At 33.4% G+C, this 16,888-nt stretch overlaps 2 protein-coding genes across 4 annotated transcripts in view; one reads left to right on the top strand and one right to left on the bottom strand.

The window, feature by feature from the left end:
* Positions 1 to 16,888, bottom strand: part of LOC140051995 (E3 ubiquitin-protein ligase RNF220-like) — a 66,873-nt gene that overhangs the window by 15,343 nt on the left and 34,642 nt on the right. The window lies entirely within an intron of this gene.
* On the top strand, positions 1,090 to 16,423 carry LOC140051583 (uncharacterized). 3 transcript variants are annotated; one of them, XM_072096839.1, is made up of 12 exons: positions 1,090 to 1,317; positions 2,815 to 2,981; positions 7,532 to 7,680; positions 8,051 to 8,152; positions 8,423 to 8,545; positions 9,743 to 9,778; positions 10,752 to 10,910; positions 11,320 to 11,508; positions 12,228 to 12,359; positions 12,567 to 12,816; positions 13,357 to 13,584; positions 13,971 to 16,423. In XM_072096839.1, exons 1-12 carry the CDS (start codon positions 1,142 to 1,144, stop codon positions 14,210 to 14,212), a joined length of 1,953 nt encoding a protein of 650 aa, XP_071952940.1. In that variant the 5' UTR covers positions 1,090 to 1,141; the 3' UTR covers positions 14,213 to 16,423. The 3 variants fall into 3 exon arrangements, with proteins under 3 accessions (XP_071952940.1, XP_071952942.1, XP_071952941.1); XM_072096840.1 differs by lacking the exons at positions 1,090 to 1,317; positions 2,815 to 2,981 and adding exons at positions 4,957 to 5,311; positions 5,857 to 5,996 and having other exon boundaries at positions 13,971 to 16,422; XM_072096841.1 differs by lacking the exon at positions 9,743 to 9,778 and having other exon boundaries at positions 13,971 to 16,422.

A 16,888-nucleotide genomic window follows, 5' to 3' on the forward strand; every position in this document is an offset into this window, starting at 1 on the left:
TTTACCTCCCTCCGCCAAGGAGGTATAATGTATGTATCTCTATGATGTAATTTACCTCCGCCAAAAGGAGGTATAATGTAATTGACCTCCGCCAAGGAGGTATAATGTAATTTACCTCCGCCAAGGAGGTATAATGTAATTTACCTCCGCCAAGGAGGTATATGTAATCGGTCGCGCGTGTTTGTCTGTTTGTTTTTTTAGCAGGATTAGGCCTACTCAAAAAAGTAATTACAAGATCTTTACCAAAATGACAGATAAAAATAGATATGTGGTCACTGGACCATTCCATTAAATTTTGGGACCATGGTCCCAATTTTGGACCACTTTTTAGTATACTTTTCAGACCTTCTAGTGTTAAAAGATAGGACAAACTTTTTCAAAAGCCGGTGAGCAGTCTTAAAGTAACAAGTAAACTAAAATTGCATTTTCTCGAGAACTACTTGTCCAAAAAACTTCATTTTCGTACAAGTGGCAAGAGTTATAATTTGTGATTTGATGCCAATTTTAAAACATAATTTGATTTAATGTGCACCTTTTTTGATGCGAGTAGTTTAAAAACCTATTTCTTTTCAAATCCCACTTGTTTGATTTTCGCGTTGCTGTTCTATTGTTAATCAACTGAAGCTATTGTTAATTGAAAGGGTTCTTACATAACCATTACACAAAACTCGCATACACATGCTTGTAGTGAAATTAGCCTAAATCACAAACAGCATTAATACACACACAAATATATATATTAATATATCCAATCAGACAGTACTGTTCCGATCTTATTAGATCTCGTCAGTGCAGCTCAGGTTTCGAAAAATATATATATATATATTTTTTCCCGAAGAAATCTTATGTAGGAGAATTTTACAGTAGGCGGAGGTATGCATTCTCTAGTTTTAATTAAAAATAATAATAGATATATAAATATTTCAAAATGTTGAAATGTTAGTGTCATGTGCTTTGGTGTGATGTTGAACAACTGTGTTTAAAATCAATGAGATGGTGATTAGAATCATTTAAATAACAAAAGAAAGACAAATCAATATTTGAAAATATTTTCCAATCTGTTTCAATGTAATTCGAGAGAGATCACGTAAGTAACTAAATACAACTGGTAAACACACAGGCGTATTTAAATAGAAAAATAATGTCCAGAGGAACGACTTACGGAACTGCTCCCCATTCTCAGTCCGTCGACATGGAAGATAGAGAAGCTGGGAAACAACTTCTGCCGACTAATGCCATGGGTAGCGATGACTCGGATGACTTGCAGGAGTTTTCGTTGCCTCCACCCAGGAAAAGTGCTGTTCGGCATAATAGAAAGTAAGTTACTTTTGGGTTAGTTTTGATAATGATGACGAAGGCGATGAAATATTTTTTATGAGATGATGGAGTGGAGTGATCTAGTTTGGAAACAATACGACTGAAAAAAAATCTGAAAATGTTTTTACTTAACCTATAACCTAACCCTAACCGTTGTCGAAGACCACCACACAATTCTATTCAACACTTGTACCTACTTAGGCCTACCCCAAAAAAAGTGTTGCGCGTGTAACATTTTTCTTCGTCTGGGGCTTTTATGGAAGTAAGTATGATAAGTTTAAGTGGAGAGATCACCTCTCGCTAAACGACGAACACGTTTTCAATTCATAATAAGACACGCACGTTGGTACAGAATTCCATTTTATTGAATTAAGATCACACGACAAATTTTTAAACCAAAGGTATGTTTCATTTTCTATTTGTGAGTGGGCTCTTGCACCGGTATACCTGCCTATCATGCAAAAAGTTTGTTTGTATATAGGCCTAATAGAATTTTAAAAGGCATGTTAAATCTTCATTCAAATGATATGTTTATGAGCCTATTATTAGTAATCAATTTGTCTAATGTATAGTACGGACTAAGAACATCAAAATCGGATTTCTCGTACAAGGCCTACTATTTCGGTGGTGGTGTTGGGCCAATACATTCAAATTAAGTACCAAAATAATCAGATATTAGCCTACACGTCCATTTTGTTTAGACCGATTTTTCACAAGTGCATTCACGATGTGCAACAGGTGTCAGTTATAGATTGTTTTATCGATTGTGACGTCTCTGTTGAGTAATAGGCCTGGCAGACCACCACCTATTTAATTGATATTGTTGTGTAATAAAGGATAAAAGTAAAATCACCACAACCGATTGCTGCTAAGCACGCACGTTGAGCTTAATATTGAATCACTAACCACACCGCCCGAAGCGCGCAGCGTGTCAATTGTTGTGCGATTCGTCGTCGCGAGATGGATTCAATTTGGGATATGAACAAAAAAATCAGAACTTTAAAACCTCAAATAATCTGTCATTCCAAACAATATCTGTTTCAGTTTCGGTTTTGGCTCTGAAAAAAACCTCTCATATGCTCTGTAGCTCTGTCTACACTATCAAACTTGTGACAAAAAAATATGTGATGTGCCCATAATGGACATGATGATGTCATATCACTACCATATTTTGTGCATATCACTTTCATATTTGAATTACCTTGAAATTAAGGCTAAAGCAAATTGCTTATTCGCCTCTCTGGAATTACATATTTGGGCACATCACGTTTTTTTTGTTTTAGAATAATAATCCTTAGCAACAACTTTGATACATTAATAGTCTCACTCTCTTAAGTTAGAACGAGCGTTGAGAAATAAGCCCGCTTTAAAGATTGTAGGAATTTTGAGATGACGTCATCATAAGTGGGAAAATAATATTGTGGAGTAGAATAAATGCACTGATTTCAAAGTCATGAAACAACAATGATTTTTTTTTATCCTTTTGTTTTTTTCCAGAAAACTGTCGAGTCGAGCGGTTGGGGATGACATTTCATCATTCAATGTTGTTGTTGCCTTAAAATTCATGTTGGTTGTCTTTATGCTAACGTGTATGTGTGGATTGTGTATAATATCACTGAGTCTGAAAACTGAAATCGAGAGTTTGAAGAGCAAGGTTGATAACTGTAAGTATACACTTCTTAAAGCTAAAAGTTAGCCCACCGTAGCGACGCAACGTAACGCAACCTACGCAACGTAAAGCGTGGTTCCCACTAGCGACGCAACACAAAGACGTAACGCAACGCAAGTGAATGGTAAACGATGGTTTATTCGCTTGTCTCTAACTTTGCTTGTCATTGGGTAAAACGCTTGCGTTGCGTTTACGTCCTTGCGCTACGTTCTAGTGGGAACCAAGCTTTAGAAAATGCTCTTCCAATAATTGTGTTTGCCCCGCCTGCGTGAAATCAAATCTGCGATGCAGTGCAGAACTATTGCGTCGTCGGTTCCCACTTGTAATTCGCAATACAACACGACGCTGTTACGTTGCGTTCTAGTGGGGAACCACGCTTAGGCATACGAACCTCAGGATAGATATCATTCACAGCACAAGTTTAACATCCATGTATTCAATAATAAATATATTATATATTGTGAATGAACAAACTAACATTAATATTGATACCGTAACTATAAATTGAAGACATTGTTTCGACATTTGCATTGTATGTAAATTGTGATTAGGCCTACATAGTTTGTTATCTTAATTTTTGTAGGCTGCCTTGAATAAATTGAATATTACAAGAACACAGACTCCGATTGTATCCGAATAATAATAAAAAATATGTAGGTCTACAACAAAAACAAAGTAAAACATTATATCAGTTAAAGTAACAAACTTATAATAAACTAAATTGGCATAATGACAATGATAAAAGTCACAGTTAATTGGTGGTCTAATGACAATGATAAAAAGTCACAGTTTAATCATAGAGGATTTTTATACCTCCATGGTTTAATATTGAATTTAGGCCTAGCTGATAAGTCTACCACTAGGCTATATAAACAGGCTTAAAGTCACAACGGAATCGAAACAATCAAACCCTGAAACCATTAGAATTAATATAGGCCCTACCTACTAAGTAGGTCTCTGTAATAAATTACCATTCCTTAACATATACAGTAACATCTAAGAAAGTATCTACATGAACATTCTAGAATAAGATGTTTTGATTTAAGAAACCATGTATAATTAATATAAGAACAATCAGGAACATTCCAGAAGTGCTAAGGAAGTATAAGGAATGATCTTATAGAAGGGTGAACATATTGTATATAAGGGGAAGTATGAGAATTGTAAGAAAGGGAGAAGGATTTTTTGATTGAAGCATTTATTTTTTTGAAGAAGGTTGGATATTAGATTGTAAAAGTTCTTGTGAAGCTGTTTAAAGTGCTTACTGGATTCAAGATTCAAGATTCAAGATTCAAGAAATTTTATTTGTCCATAAAAATGGAAATTCACTTTGCTTGGTAGATTAAAACAACAATATTGCAACAATTTAAAACGTGCAGTATTATAACAGATTGGATTGTTGAAAGTTGAAGTTGATTGGAATTAATGCTTTGTTTTTGAGTTATTTTACAACTTTTTGGATTTTGTGTGTATACTTTTAGAGTTCCTAAAGTATTTTCAACCGCTCGGAAACATATGTAAAGCCTAAAGGGAGTTCGTGACAGTCTCCCATAAACGGTAGCACACTTGCCACGTGGTTATATTGCTATGATAACTAAAAAGTTAAGTTCATGTACTGTAAAAGAGACTTATCCATGTTCATGTAGGGTGTTTATTCATCATCAGCTACAATTTTGCTTTTTTTTTTTGCATATAAGAGTCAATAAAAATACAATGTTTAAAATGGTGTTTTACATTCAACTTATGCAACTACTTTAAAGATATAATATAGTAGGTTTTATTTATGTTTTCTGAGAGGTGGTGAGAAGGATGGTGAAGGATGAAAAGTGGAATATTCCAAAATACCTTTTCTCATGTATAACAAGGATTCACATTGGTTGGAATTTTCGCTGTGCCGAGCATTATCGAATCAAATTCACTGTATTGTAATTCATGTGAGGGTATACATCATCAGTATTCCGTATCTGACGTCTAAACATGGCAGAAGAAATTACAGATTATACGAAAGAATCGTTTGAAAAAGCAGTAAACTAAGCAAAGAATAAATACTGATTTTCTACAAGTTTTTTTAAGTTATTAAGACGCAACCCTGGATCATCAAAGCAAGTCAAATGGGTTCTCAAAGCCTGTTAAAAAGATGAAAAAACGGAAGGAACTGGACGCCCTTGTCACAAACGGATCCCGTACAAAACTGTCCAACAACAAGAAGAAAACTATGCCTTCTCACAAAGAAGAAGGGCACGAATTGCTCCTAAATATAGAATCTGACAGCGGGTCATCGCTGGACTTAGATTTCTCTCCACCTAAAAGAACATTTGTTAGGAAGTAAGAGACGTGTTATTTAAAATGTCATTTGTTATAGAAAGAGTATTCAACAAGAAGAAGTCTTCTTTTGCCGGGACCAGGTGACTCGGCGGCGGATCGAGTACTACTGAGAGACGCTAGCCTAGGCATAGCTTAGCTAGCGATCCGACTAGTCTACTAGTTCTAGCCTACCCCAAGTCCCGCGGTAGGCCTCGTAGGCGCCAATAACAACATTTGTTGTTATCATTTCCTCACCTAGCCTAGTATGCCTAGCTAGGCCTAGGCCCTAGGCCTATCTTTTATTTTTGTATGAAATGAATATATTTTTGTCATTTATTTGTTTGTTGGCTTCATCCGCCCACACTTTATAAAACTGTGTTTTAAAAAATGTGATAAAATTATGTTTAAATATGCGCCCCAGATAATATAACTTATAAGTGGGCTTGAATATAATAAGATTCCCTATATTTGATGTGTAATGGAAATCTGAAGTTCAATTTGTATGTAAAAGCAGATCTTATATATTGTACTATGATGATAAACGTTTTCTTTTACTCTACCACCAGACCTAATGTTTGCAACATTTGTCTATCTGGCTGTGTCTTAGTTTTACTTGTTGCTTCACTTATAATGTCTATTGCACTCCTTTGGATGAACTTTGATCTGAAAAATGATGTAGATGGTCTAAGGCAAAGACTGGAGCTTGGTATGTTTTGCAACTCTCTAGACTCTATGTGGTCGTTGAATAATGTGTTTGTAACTGTAATAGCCAGCATGAGGCAGACATCGCACTTGCCTATGTTTATGAATCAAATGAATATTGGTTGTTAGCTTTAAGTTATCCTCCCACACTTTAAAATCAAATTCATCAGTAGGTGTTTTGTTTTATAATGAAAAATGTATGTTAGAAGCTTTTTTAAAACCATAACTAGTACCGGTAATAATATTTTAAAGGATAAAATGGAAAAAATATAATAATGGTGAAGAAAACATATTTTTTACTATATTCCAAATTCAAACTTCCTACTAACTAAAAACACTAAATATACTTGCTCAATTTAAATATTATTCTTCAACATGTTTATGTTTGATTTGGGTACTGTATATACCTGTTATATAAGGTCACATACAAGGTCATGCTGTTTATGTCTGAAACAACACATGTAATTTGTCAAAAGAAAGATAAATGTGCACGTTATTTGAAATACGATATAAAGTAAAATGTATTATATAAGGTAAAGTAATAATTTTAAGTTTTAATTGATAATTAATATACATTATTATTATTTGTAGTTAGTGGTTTAAACTTAATATAACTTATTATATATTGTTTAAACTTACTGTATATATTGTTTAAACTTATTATATATTGTTTAAACTTATTTACAGTATTATAGTTTAACTGTAGGAAAGACCATTTAAAATAATGTTTAATGTAATATCTCGTACAGTAGGCTTACTTAGATTTCTCATAAAACAAAATTGAAACATTTCAGTTCTTTTATTGCTATTATAAAATAAGAGCAATAAAAAGCTCAGAATCATATTTAATGTTACAATTGTTTGTACAGTATATACATTGAATTTGAATGGTAAATGCATTATAGCATACAAAAGTGATTCTGTGACTCATTGAGTTTGTATTACTATACAATTTATACAATAAGTGTTTTCAGTTTTATAGGTAAATGTATAATTTAAGTGAATCTTTATCAACTACTAAATTATGCATTAATTAATGTTTATTTTGAATAATTAATTATACTATTGTAATAATTCACCATGGTCCAGGCATACCATGATCTATATTTTATCATGGTATACACTTACCATATTGCGGCCACCGGTGATCCGTTTAAAATAGGGAAACCAAGCATATCCAGGAATGTACTATAAAGCTCTGTCTACCCTATCAAACTAGTTTGACAACAAAAGTGTGATGTATCTAAATATGGTAGTGATATGCCCAAATATGGTAGTGATATTACATCCCTATGTCCATATTTGGGACATTATTGTCACATAAAGTTAGTGATAGTGTAGACCAGGCTTAATGTTTATGAAAGTACATTTTTTGTTGTCATCAAACATGGGGGACAAGGCATATCTCTCCTTCCTACAACTACAAGATCTGTGCATATTTAGTGCATGCAGAAATAAAATGATAAACTGCATGTTTTTAGGGATACTGGTGAAAATATAATAATGCAAATAGTTATGATATTTTATTTTATTATTTAGTTGAGAAAGAAAGCAGCACATCCAAATCACAGCTAGATTCGTCAGGCGCATTAATTAATGGACTGGAGAAGAACATTAATGATAGTCGGAATAAATTAAAAGAGAATGTTGAGAGGCTGGACATGAAATTGGTAGAAGTTAACAATAAGGTTGGTCCTTTTTCCTTTAATTCTACGAAGTAAATCAATCTTCTTTTTTTAAAAATCTCTTTTGGTTCATAGAAAGTAAAATTATATAAATGAATTCAAAATAAAAAAAGACTATACTGATTACCACTACTCATCTCAGGATGGCATTCAACCTGGAGAGCATCTTTAACTTATATAAGACGTTGTCTATAATCGTTGAGACTAAAACATTTTTTACTTGAATTGAGTCTACACATCTGGCCATAACCGGTTAGTGGCGGTTTCATCACTGTTGGTTGTGAACAAAATAAAATAAAAATATCGATTTTCTATTAAATTGTTTAGCTTGGGATTATTATTGTTATATAATATATATATTTTTGTATTGTAGATAGTAGAACTTAATACTACATCACTAGCATTGAAGAATAAAGTACAAGCATTGCTGACACCGAAACAAGCAGTAGCTGCTGATGACCCACAATTGCAGAAGGTAGAAACTTTTTTTTTTTTTGGATTGCTTGCATTTTGAAATGAGAAGTCTAAAAACCTGAATAAAACGCCTTTTTGTGATATTTAGTTATCACCAGATTTTAGATCGAAGTGTCACATCACTTTCGTACGGTATAATGACGAGCATTCATTGCCTGAATGGCAGCTGGATAAAAGCTGTTACAAAACATTTGTACAAGTAATGATGGACCGGTAACATCTACCGCTACGTAAAACCACAAATACTTTTTTTTTATGTGTATTATTGTAGGTTGTTGCTGGTTTGGGTAGTGAAGTTGAAGAATTGAAAGGTACAGTACAAGTTGTACAGAGTAGTCAAAAACAGCAACATGAAGACATTCAGTCCCTGAGCAAGAATGTAGCAGATCTGCAGGTAAGATGATTGCATAAGCCGTACCAAAACTACCATATCTAATGTCTATAAAAATGGATGTGGCTATCTCCGCGCTCAACCATTCGTGTATAAAGTTTTATATGGGCATGGTCGACTGTAGATGTAATTTAGTATTTTCTATTTGTACGGATGGCCGTGCTCGATAGTCAAAAATTTGAGGTGGTGGCAATCATTGGTCCTTATAACCAATGTTAACCTATCTGTAAGGTTGATCATGCTTAAATCGGTCGTATAATAGGGAACTAGATGCCCAGTCAACTGTGCCAATAGAAATGTTTACATTAGACACACGGTCTACCATACCGATAGAAAATAGTAAATTATAATGGCCAGTTTCTATAACCACACTGAATATTCTGGAAGTGGTTATAAAAGAATGTGAGAAGAAACATGGTCATGAATATAACTGCATGCCTCTATGCTATGATTACATACTTAACATTATATATTCATAGATAATTTGCATGTTAATCGACTATTTACTTTTCTTAACTATATAGTCAAGAAAGATAAAATTGAATTAATATACCTCCTTGTATATTTCATGTTGCATACTAAATATATGATGTAATGTGGCATAAAATAATGCAAACATTGTGAAAAATGTCCTTGTTGTACATATAAGTGGAATTGTTAATTGGTGGTTAAAGTCTTCATATGGCCAGTTGAATTAAAAAAGTTGTATGGCTTTAAAGATATTACTGCATCTTTTAAAAAAATAGCGGGGTTACCCGGTATACCGCTCCATTTCCGCCCTTGTTTAAAAAAAAGAAAGAAAGCCGTTTGGTGGAAGCTCAACACAAAGGGAAGCTTGGGGAGATGAAAGTTGTTCTTCACACCTGTGCCAAATTCAGCCCATTTAAGACACAGATTATTTCCCCACATTTAAATGCTTGGCTACCAACTTTGTTTGACAAAAATGTGTGATGTGCCTAAATATGGTAGTGATGTGCCTAAATATGGTAGTAACATGACATCATCGTGTCCATATATGGGTACATCACATTTGTTGATCATATAGTTAGAGCTTAAGACTTTGTTTATGTACTGTACACAGTCTTCTGTGTGTATGTTCTAATGTAGAACATTAATTACTTTTGTTTATTACCAGTCTTTGGTAATACTCTTTAAAATCACAATCACCAATCACAGCTGACCAATTGATTGCATCCCTAGGTTAATGAAACTTTCTTGAACCAGTCAACCATAGCGGTAAGAAGTAGAATTAACAAATTATGAAAACTCTTAATTTGACATTTAATTTCTCAACCTTATCTTTTTGAATTCTATAAAATGCATGATAAAATGTCTCTTGGAAGAGTTGTGTAAAACTGTTGGGTTTTCTATGTTTTTTTTCTGTTTAAGTTTTTACTGTATTAATAATTTAAATTTAATTAATTATTTTGATGATGTCTCTCGGATAAAATCATTTTCTTATTCTTACTGCATGTTTTTGTAGACTGGTAGATTACATTATTTTACAGTAAAGATTACTCTATTACTCGGACTGGTGAATGGGTTAGGAAAATGTATGTGTTATTCATGCCTATTCAGGATTCTTTTTTGAAGTTTTGTTCCTCTTCATAAAGATGTAACTCAGAAACTGAACAAAATACTTGGCAAATGGAGGGCGGGCTATTTAATATTTTGTCCCGTATTTTACAGATTACTTTTCTTTTATGTGAAGCGCATAGAGGCTTTTGCATTATGCGCTTAAAAAGTGTATTATTATTATAATCTTTAATAAGCAGCAATATATCGATTTTCCTGAAAGAAAGGTTATGCATATAAATTTAAAGTATGATGATGTACTCGGAAAATGCATTTGAAGAATTTTTCTTTGTATAAAAATCAAGAATAGAAACATGGAGTTAACAGTCCTATTAAAAGATTACTATAATAAATTATGAAAACTAAAGTCAGTACAAAGGCACATGCAATAGTATTAGTAGTAATATTAATTAATCTGTTATACTTTTATCTTCTCGGATAAGTACTATAAACCATAGGTCCAGTGTACAAATTTAGCTCATGTGTTCTTTCGAGATGAGTAGGGGCTGACCCCGGTGTACTAGTACATCAAAGCCCACTGATCATAACTGGCCCCTCTGGGAGACCAGTCTTTGACTGAACAGTTTAAATAAATAACTAAATGAATGATAACAAACAAACCTTTTGATTTCAGAGTACTGTAGCATCCATGACTCAGGCATCACATGAACAAGGAACCTCAGCACCGCCTCTGGTGCACCCATCAGCTATACCTGCTTCTAATGCCAGTGTTACCAAGGCTTCTAACAACACCCAACAGCCTGATGCAGTTGTTGCAGATTATTTTGAGCAGGTTAGTAGAATTACATTTATAATATGTTTTCCTTTAGATTGTCATTGTTTGTATAATGTAGTATTAACATTAGCAAGGATTCAAGGGTCACTTGCTCCATGGTTCTGGACGAGTCTTCTCGGATAAGGACTATGAACTGTAGGTCCAGTGCACACAAAATGCCATGTGTACTTTAAGACCTAGTACATCTTTCGAGACGAGTACTAGCTCACATAGCCAGTAGTTTTCAGCATTAACATAAGGGAGCATTAGGGAAGAAGAATGTTGTTGAAAAGGTGTAACATCCAATTCCATTAGTGCTATTGTTATATATGGCGCTATATACTGTATATCGCCATTATTATTATTATTACATATGATTTTACAAGATTTATCAATTAAATAATTAATTATACTTTTATTTTTGCAGGAATTAAGAAAATTGTCCAGTGTTATAGGCGCATTAAATGCATCGTTATTTACCGTTGAGCAACAGCAGACAGACTTCTCAGAGCGGTTGAACCTTATTTCAAGCAGTATCCCATTGGGAGTACAAACTGCTAACAGTACTGTGAATTTGATAGACATACTGAAACTGCAATCAGATGTTAAATCACTGGTAATGTTAATTATATCATCATTAATAGCTGCATTAGAAATGCTAGCATTTAAGTTATTCATTTTTGATTCATCTTTTTTTTTTTCGGAATACCATGATTACACAGTCTATTTCGTGCCTGCTTACCTGGATAAACCGACAATATACCCCACTCTCTCCGATAGGGGTGCTAAACGGATTTTCCTTTTTTCGTAATTGTATCCTATCTTCGGATAGTGAGGGCTATATTGTTGGTTTATCCAGGTAAGCAGCACTCATAGACTACCAACACCACTGTTGGTTTGTGTAATATATCCATACCATATAAAGAAGGTTAACATAAGAAATCACTGTACACACTTAAAAAAAAGAGTTGAGGTTGTACAGGATAACAGACAAAATATATATATAAAGTCAACTCAAGGCATTCCACTGTATATGCATTCTTGATGCATTAAAGAACCTGGCGATTAGTGGCCATGATCAAAGAATTAACACTTGCGTTCACACAATTTTTTAATGAACTCATCAAATGATGCATGTATTTAACTTGTCTAGTAAAATATGGTTCCCAGTTGACTTCCAATGCCTCTACTATTTATTACTGTATTATTACACTAATATTTGTGTGACACATGTGTGATAATAACTGTTGTGCACATGGAGGTAATGGTTACCCATTTGTTTCCAATTCCCTTTCCTATTATTACACTCACAGATATTGTTTTTTAATTTCTTAGATGGCCCATGTTGGTAATGAAAACAGCAGTTTATCAACTGGTGATTCCAATGCCCATGATGTTATGATGATGCATGCTCAGATTGCTGTGCTACAGTTAACAGTGGATACTTTGACGGACAAAGTGAAGCAGGTATGTGACTATATGTTTAAACACTCCCTGTCTGAACAATAATCCTTGTAGAATATTTGAGAGGATGTAGTTTTCACACAAAGTGACAAAATAACTGTATGTGTCTTGCAGTTAAACACTTCCAGTCTGAACAATCATTCTTATGTAGAATATTTGAGATGATGTACTTTTCACACAAAGTAACACAATATAATTTGTTTCTTGCAGTTAAACACTCCCAGTCTGAACAATAATCTACTGAACATGAATACAACGCTAGGCATTCAGACAATCATGACCAATTCATTGAACCATTTTAAAGAAGAGAATATCCAGAATCTAAACGATGTAAAGTTTACCCTCAGTCAAGTACAAATGAAAACAGAGAATCACCAAGAATCTATTGATGCTCTGCAGCGCCAACTACAAGACATGCATAGACTTTTGTTAGATATTATTAACAATTCAAATACCCCAGGTTAGTATACAAATAATGTTTATGATTTGAATTATTGGAAGATTATTTCATGAGTTTACCATTAAATAGGATGTGAGGCTTTCAATCAGTGAAATATCCTCACCATTCATTAAATGTAAAAAAATGTGTTTATAACATGCTTACTGTTTTTAACCAATTAATATCCACCATTTCCAACTTAAATAAATGTCGAAGAAAGGGTAAGCTCTGTCTACACTATCAAACTTTATGTGACAAAAAAAATGTGATGTTCCCATATATGGACATGATGATGTCATATCACTACCATATTTGGGCATATCACTACCATATTTGGACACATCAAATTAGTTTGATAGTGTAGACAGAGCTCAAAACTGTTGTACTGCAACTTTTTATTACTGCAAACTATTATCAAAAATAAACTGGCATTGGGTAAAAAAATTAGGTTTCAACCATTTTTTGTTTCACTTAAAGAAATACTAGCCCCCTGTGGCTAGTACAAAGCACATTGGACGGCCGGTCTATGAACTCAACACATTGTTTCATTGTCTTACACAGTTTCAGTAACAAATAAAACCATTGTTACATCAGCCCCACCACCAGTGAATCCAACAAACGCAGTAACACCAACCATGCAGCCTCCTACTGAAAGTCTGCCTGGCGCTACAGAACTTGGAGATACACTGTACCCAACAACACCAACGCAGGCTGTGAATGACACGTTTCAAGACTTGTTGCCACCACCTTATGGCTATCTTGAACTGCCAGGGGTTAATAGTATTGAAGGTAAAGGGTTTACAGAATATTTATTTTATACTAACTCATGGTATCTTTTATTTCCAAAAAATATGGAAATGCTAATGTTAACCCATAATAATTCTTTTCTAAAAATATGTAGTGTGTGAAAGAATTTAAAACAAAATTTAAAAACCTTGATAATAGAATTATGCAGAGCAAGGCTATCAGCTAGCCATATGCAAAGAATACATTGGAACCTCTATTATGGGACATCTTTCAGCCCAACAAAATATCCTCTTAACAAGGGTTGGCTATAGTGTTTAAATGCTAGAAAGTGTCCCCTGAATGGGGGGAACCAGAAGAGGGGCTCTACTGTGTTTGTTTAATTTTACTGTATCAAAAAACATTATTTTGAATGATTGTTTTTAATTTAGATGTAAAAGCTCGCTTCAGAATCTGGAATATGGAACGAGGATATGTAACATTTGAAGAAATGGAAAATTTCTTAGGACCAGGTTTTAAAGGAACATCTCAGCTTGAGCAGTTTGACTACGATCGCAATTCACAGTTGAATGAAGAAGAAATTGTGGAAGCTTTTGGTTTTCAGGATGTGCACAACCGAAGGAGATTTCAAGAAGGCCCTCCAATCACCACCCCAGCGCCAGGTGGTGTATAGAATTTAAGACAATCCAGAATCACTCAGTGATTTACATATTTTAACGAGATCACCACAATCCAGTGGTGTATAGATGTCTAGGTTCACTCCCTCTAGTCACCAAGTGATGTATAGACTTTACGTTGACTAGGTCCAGCCATTACAGAGTAATCTAGTTATGTATAGACTTTACTTTAACTAGGTCTAGTCACTACAAAATCACCCAGTGATGTATAGACTTTAAGTTGACTAGGTCATGTCACCAGAATAATCCAGTGATGTATAGACTTTAAGTTGACTAGTGATGTATAAGTTATATATGGTACAATTTTTTTTTATGGAAAACAATATTGGATATTTGTTTAAATTCTCTAGACTGCCATTGGACAGTTGAGTTTATTTTTAATTAAAAATACCCGATTCTTTCAAAGTAAATTGGATTTATCAAGCGATGAACAAAAATTATGGAGTGTTATATTATTATAGTACTGTAGTAATATAATTGATTAAGAAAACAAATTGAATATAGGTTCCAAATTAGTCTCCATTAAGAAATAATTTGTGAGTGATACTTTCATTAATCTTATTATTTATTTATATAAAAAAAACACATAAATTTAAGATATTAATTTTCATGAGATTAATCATTTTAGTTGATATGTATTTGTCGCTCATTGTATAGTGTATATAGAAAGAAGTAACTGAAGATTCCCGACAGATTTGAACATTAAATCTAATGTTCATATAAAATTATCTGTACGAGACATTAAAATGTGAATGTGGCTAAAGCTTGGTTCCCATTTGGATGTAACGAATTGACGTGCAATCACAAGCGACATTTCGAATGATCCACCTTTACTAACGCACTTGAAAGAAAAAGTCGTACAAATAACAGGAATGGCCATGATGTTATATTACCAGTATTAATATTAATATATGATTATTAGAACAATATTTTCATACATGATATTATATGAATGATACACATTGTGTTGGGTATTTCTTTTTGTTGCACTAGTATTCTGGACAACTAGTTTTTATAACGGTAAACACACTTGTGTACCACTAACCAATAGTTTTTTGTAATCAAAATCGGTAAAGTTATTATTTATGTTATGTACATCATATTTATTTTCATTGTATTTAAGTTTCAGAGTCAGTTGTGCGAGACATTAGGTATTTTTCAGCTAACATACAAACCAATAAAGCGTAAAAAAACATTTGAGCATGCTCATTAACTAATTGGCATTGTGATAGTTTCCAAATTTCTGAACAATGATGATTAGTGACATGCATAATGTAGTTGTTTATGATTGGTAGACTTCAATGCTGAATGGTCCAATAGAATTGTCCCTATTATATCATGACGGGAAAACCCTTATTTGGTGTGTACTAGTATACTGTGTGGTTTGTCTGAATATTAGAGAAACAACGTATCACCTTTTGTACTTGTAAATTCTTAGTTTAGGTCAGTACTAATATTAGGGTTCAGGTGTAGTGCCAAATGGTCATTAAGGGAAGGGGGAGGTGGCTATCAAGGTAAATACATTGTAAGTATTTAAGTATATCCAAATATATCCATTTTGACTGTGTAAAGGGAAAATTCTTAGTACGGATAAAAAAGCAGTTAAGAACAAGGTATACAAAAAATCTCCCGGTTTGAAAATTGGATTATATTAATCACAATATATCCTGTATATAACTTTTTGATATTGTAAGGATTAAAAATGCATTTGTATTTAATGCTGGCCCCCTGCTGCGAAACACCACGTCTTGAGTTTGTTGAAAACACAAAGTTATTCATTCTTGTAAATTGTCAAACTTGCTAATTAAATCTATGCACATTTAGTTAACAGTAGTTTTGCTTAGAGTATTCAACAAGTTATTTTTAGAATATGATGTAATGCTTTAGGACATTCTATCCTTGCTTAAATAGAAATAATATAGTATATTTCTGTAAGTTGTTTTCTTTTAATTTTAAAAGTCTAACGTAATCTAGCCTAATCCTGGTTGCAGAAACAATGGTGAACTATAAAATATATTTGTATTAAATTTCTTTGGTTTAATTATATTGTTTTAACCTTGCTATTCATATACCTTCCTACAACTCGTGTTATTTTTCGTTGGTAATTTCTGTCCAATAGATGTAGAGAAAATGCTATTTTAAATATGTACATTGTTTGAATTTTATCAGTCAGCAATAAAGTGTTAATAACAGTTTTAAAAATTGAAATGTTTTGTGGTGTTATTGATAAAGATGATTAATCAATTTGATACAGATTATTTCAATGGTAAATAAAGTAATTAGGCAAATGTTTACTGTATTGTAAACACTAGTAACATTAATAGTGGAGATTGAGGCGCTCAAGAAGTGGAAAGGTGCATAATACTTTAGTAAAGATGGGAATGCCAACTGACCAGTTTGCTGTCATACCACTGAGGCTTCCCGGTAGCAATTTTTTTTTCTTGTAGGTAAAAATGATGCAAACATGAATTATTCATTATTTTCTATGTGAAGGAATTACAAGATAGCTACCTACTTCCTAAATATAACATAACACTCTAAATAATCTCTTACCAAAAAGAAACTGCTCACAGGATTCGACCCAGTACATCGCCATGCAAACCCACAGTCTAAGCCATTCGACTACACAGAACACTCGACAGAAAGCGTTTGCATTAGCGAATTGTAGTCGG

This window comes from Antedon mediterranea, chromosome 6 (assembly GCF_964355755.1).
Source record: "Antedon mediterranea chromosome 6, ecAntMedi1.1, whole genome shotgun sequence".
In the NCBI taxonomy this organism is placed as follows: Eukaryota; Metazoa; Echinodermata; class Crinoidea; order Comatulida; family Antedonidae; genus Antedon; species Antedon mediterranea.

What these genes read in the sequence shown, in the direction of transcription:
- LOC140051583 (XM_072096839.1), top strand. Translation starts at nt 1,142, where the DNA reads ATGTCCAGAGGAACGACTTACGGAACTGCTCCCCATTCTCAGTCCGTC. An exon ending in GCTGTTCGGCATAATAGAAA is followed by an intron (nt 1,318 to 2,814) that starts GTAAGTTACTTT and finishes GTTTTTTTCCAG; the next exon opens with AAAACTGTCGAGTCGAGCGG. An exon ending in ATGACCCACAATTGCAGAAG is followed by an intron (nt 8,153 to 8,422) that starts GTAGAAACTTTT and finishes GTATTATTGTAG; the next exon opens with GTTGTTGCTGGTTTGGGTAG.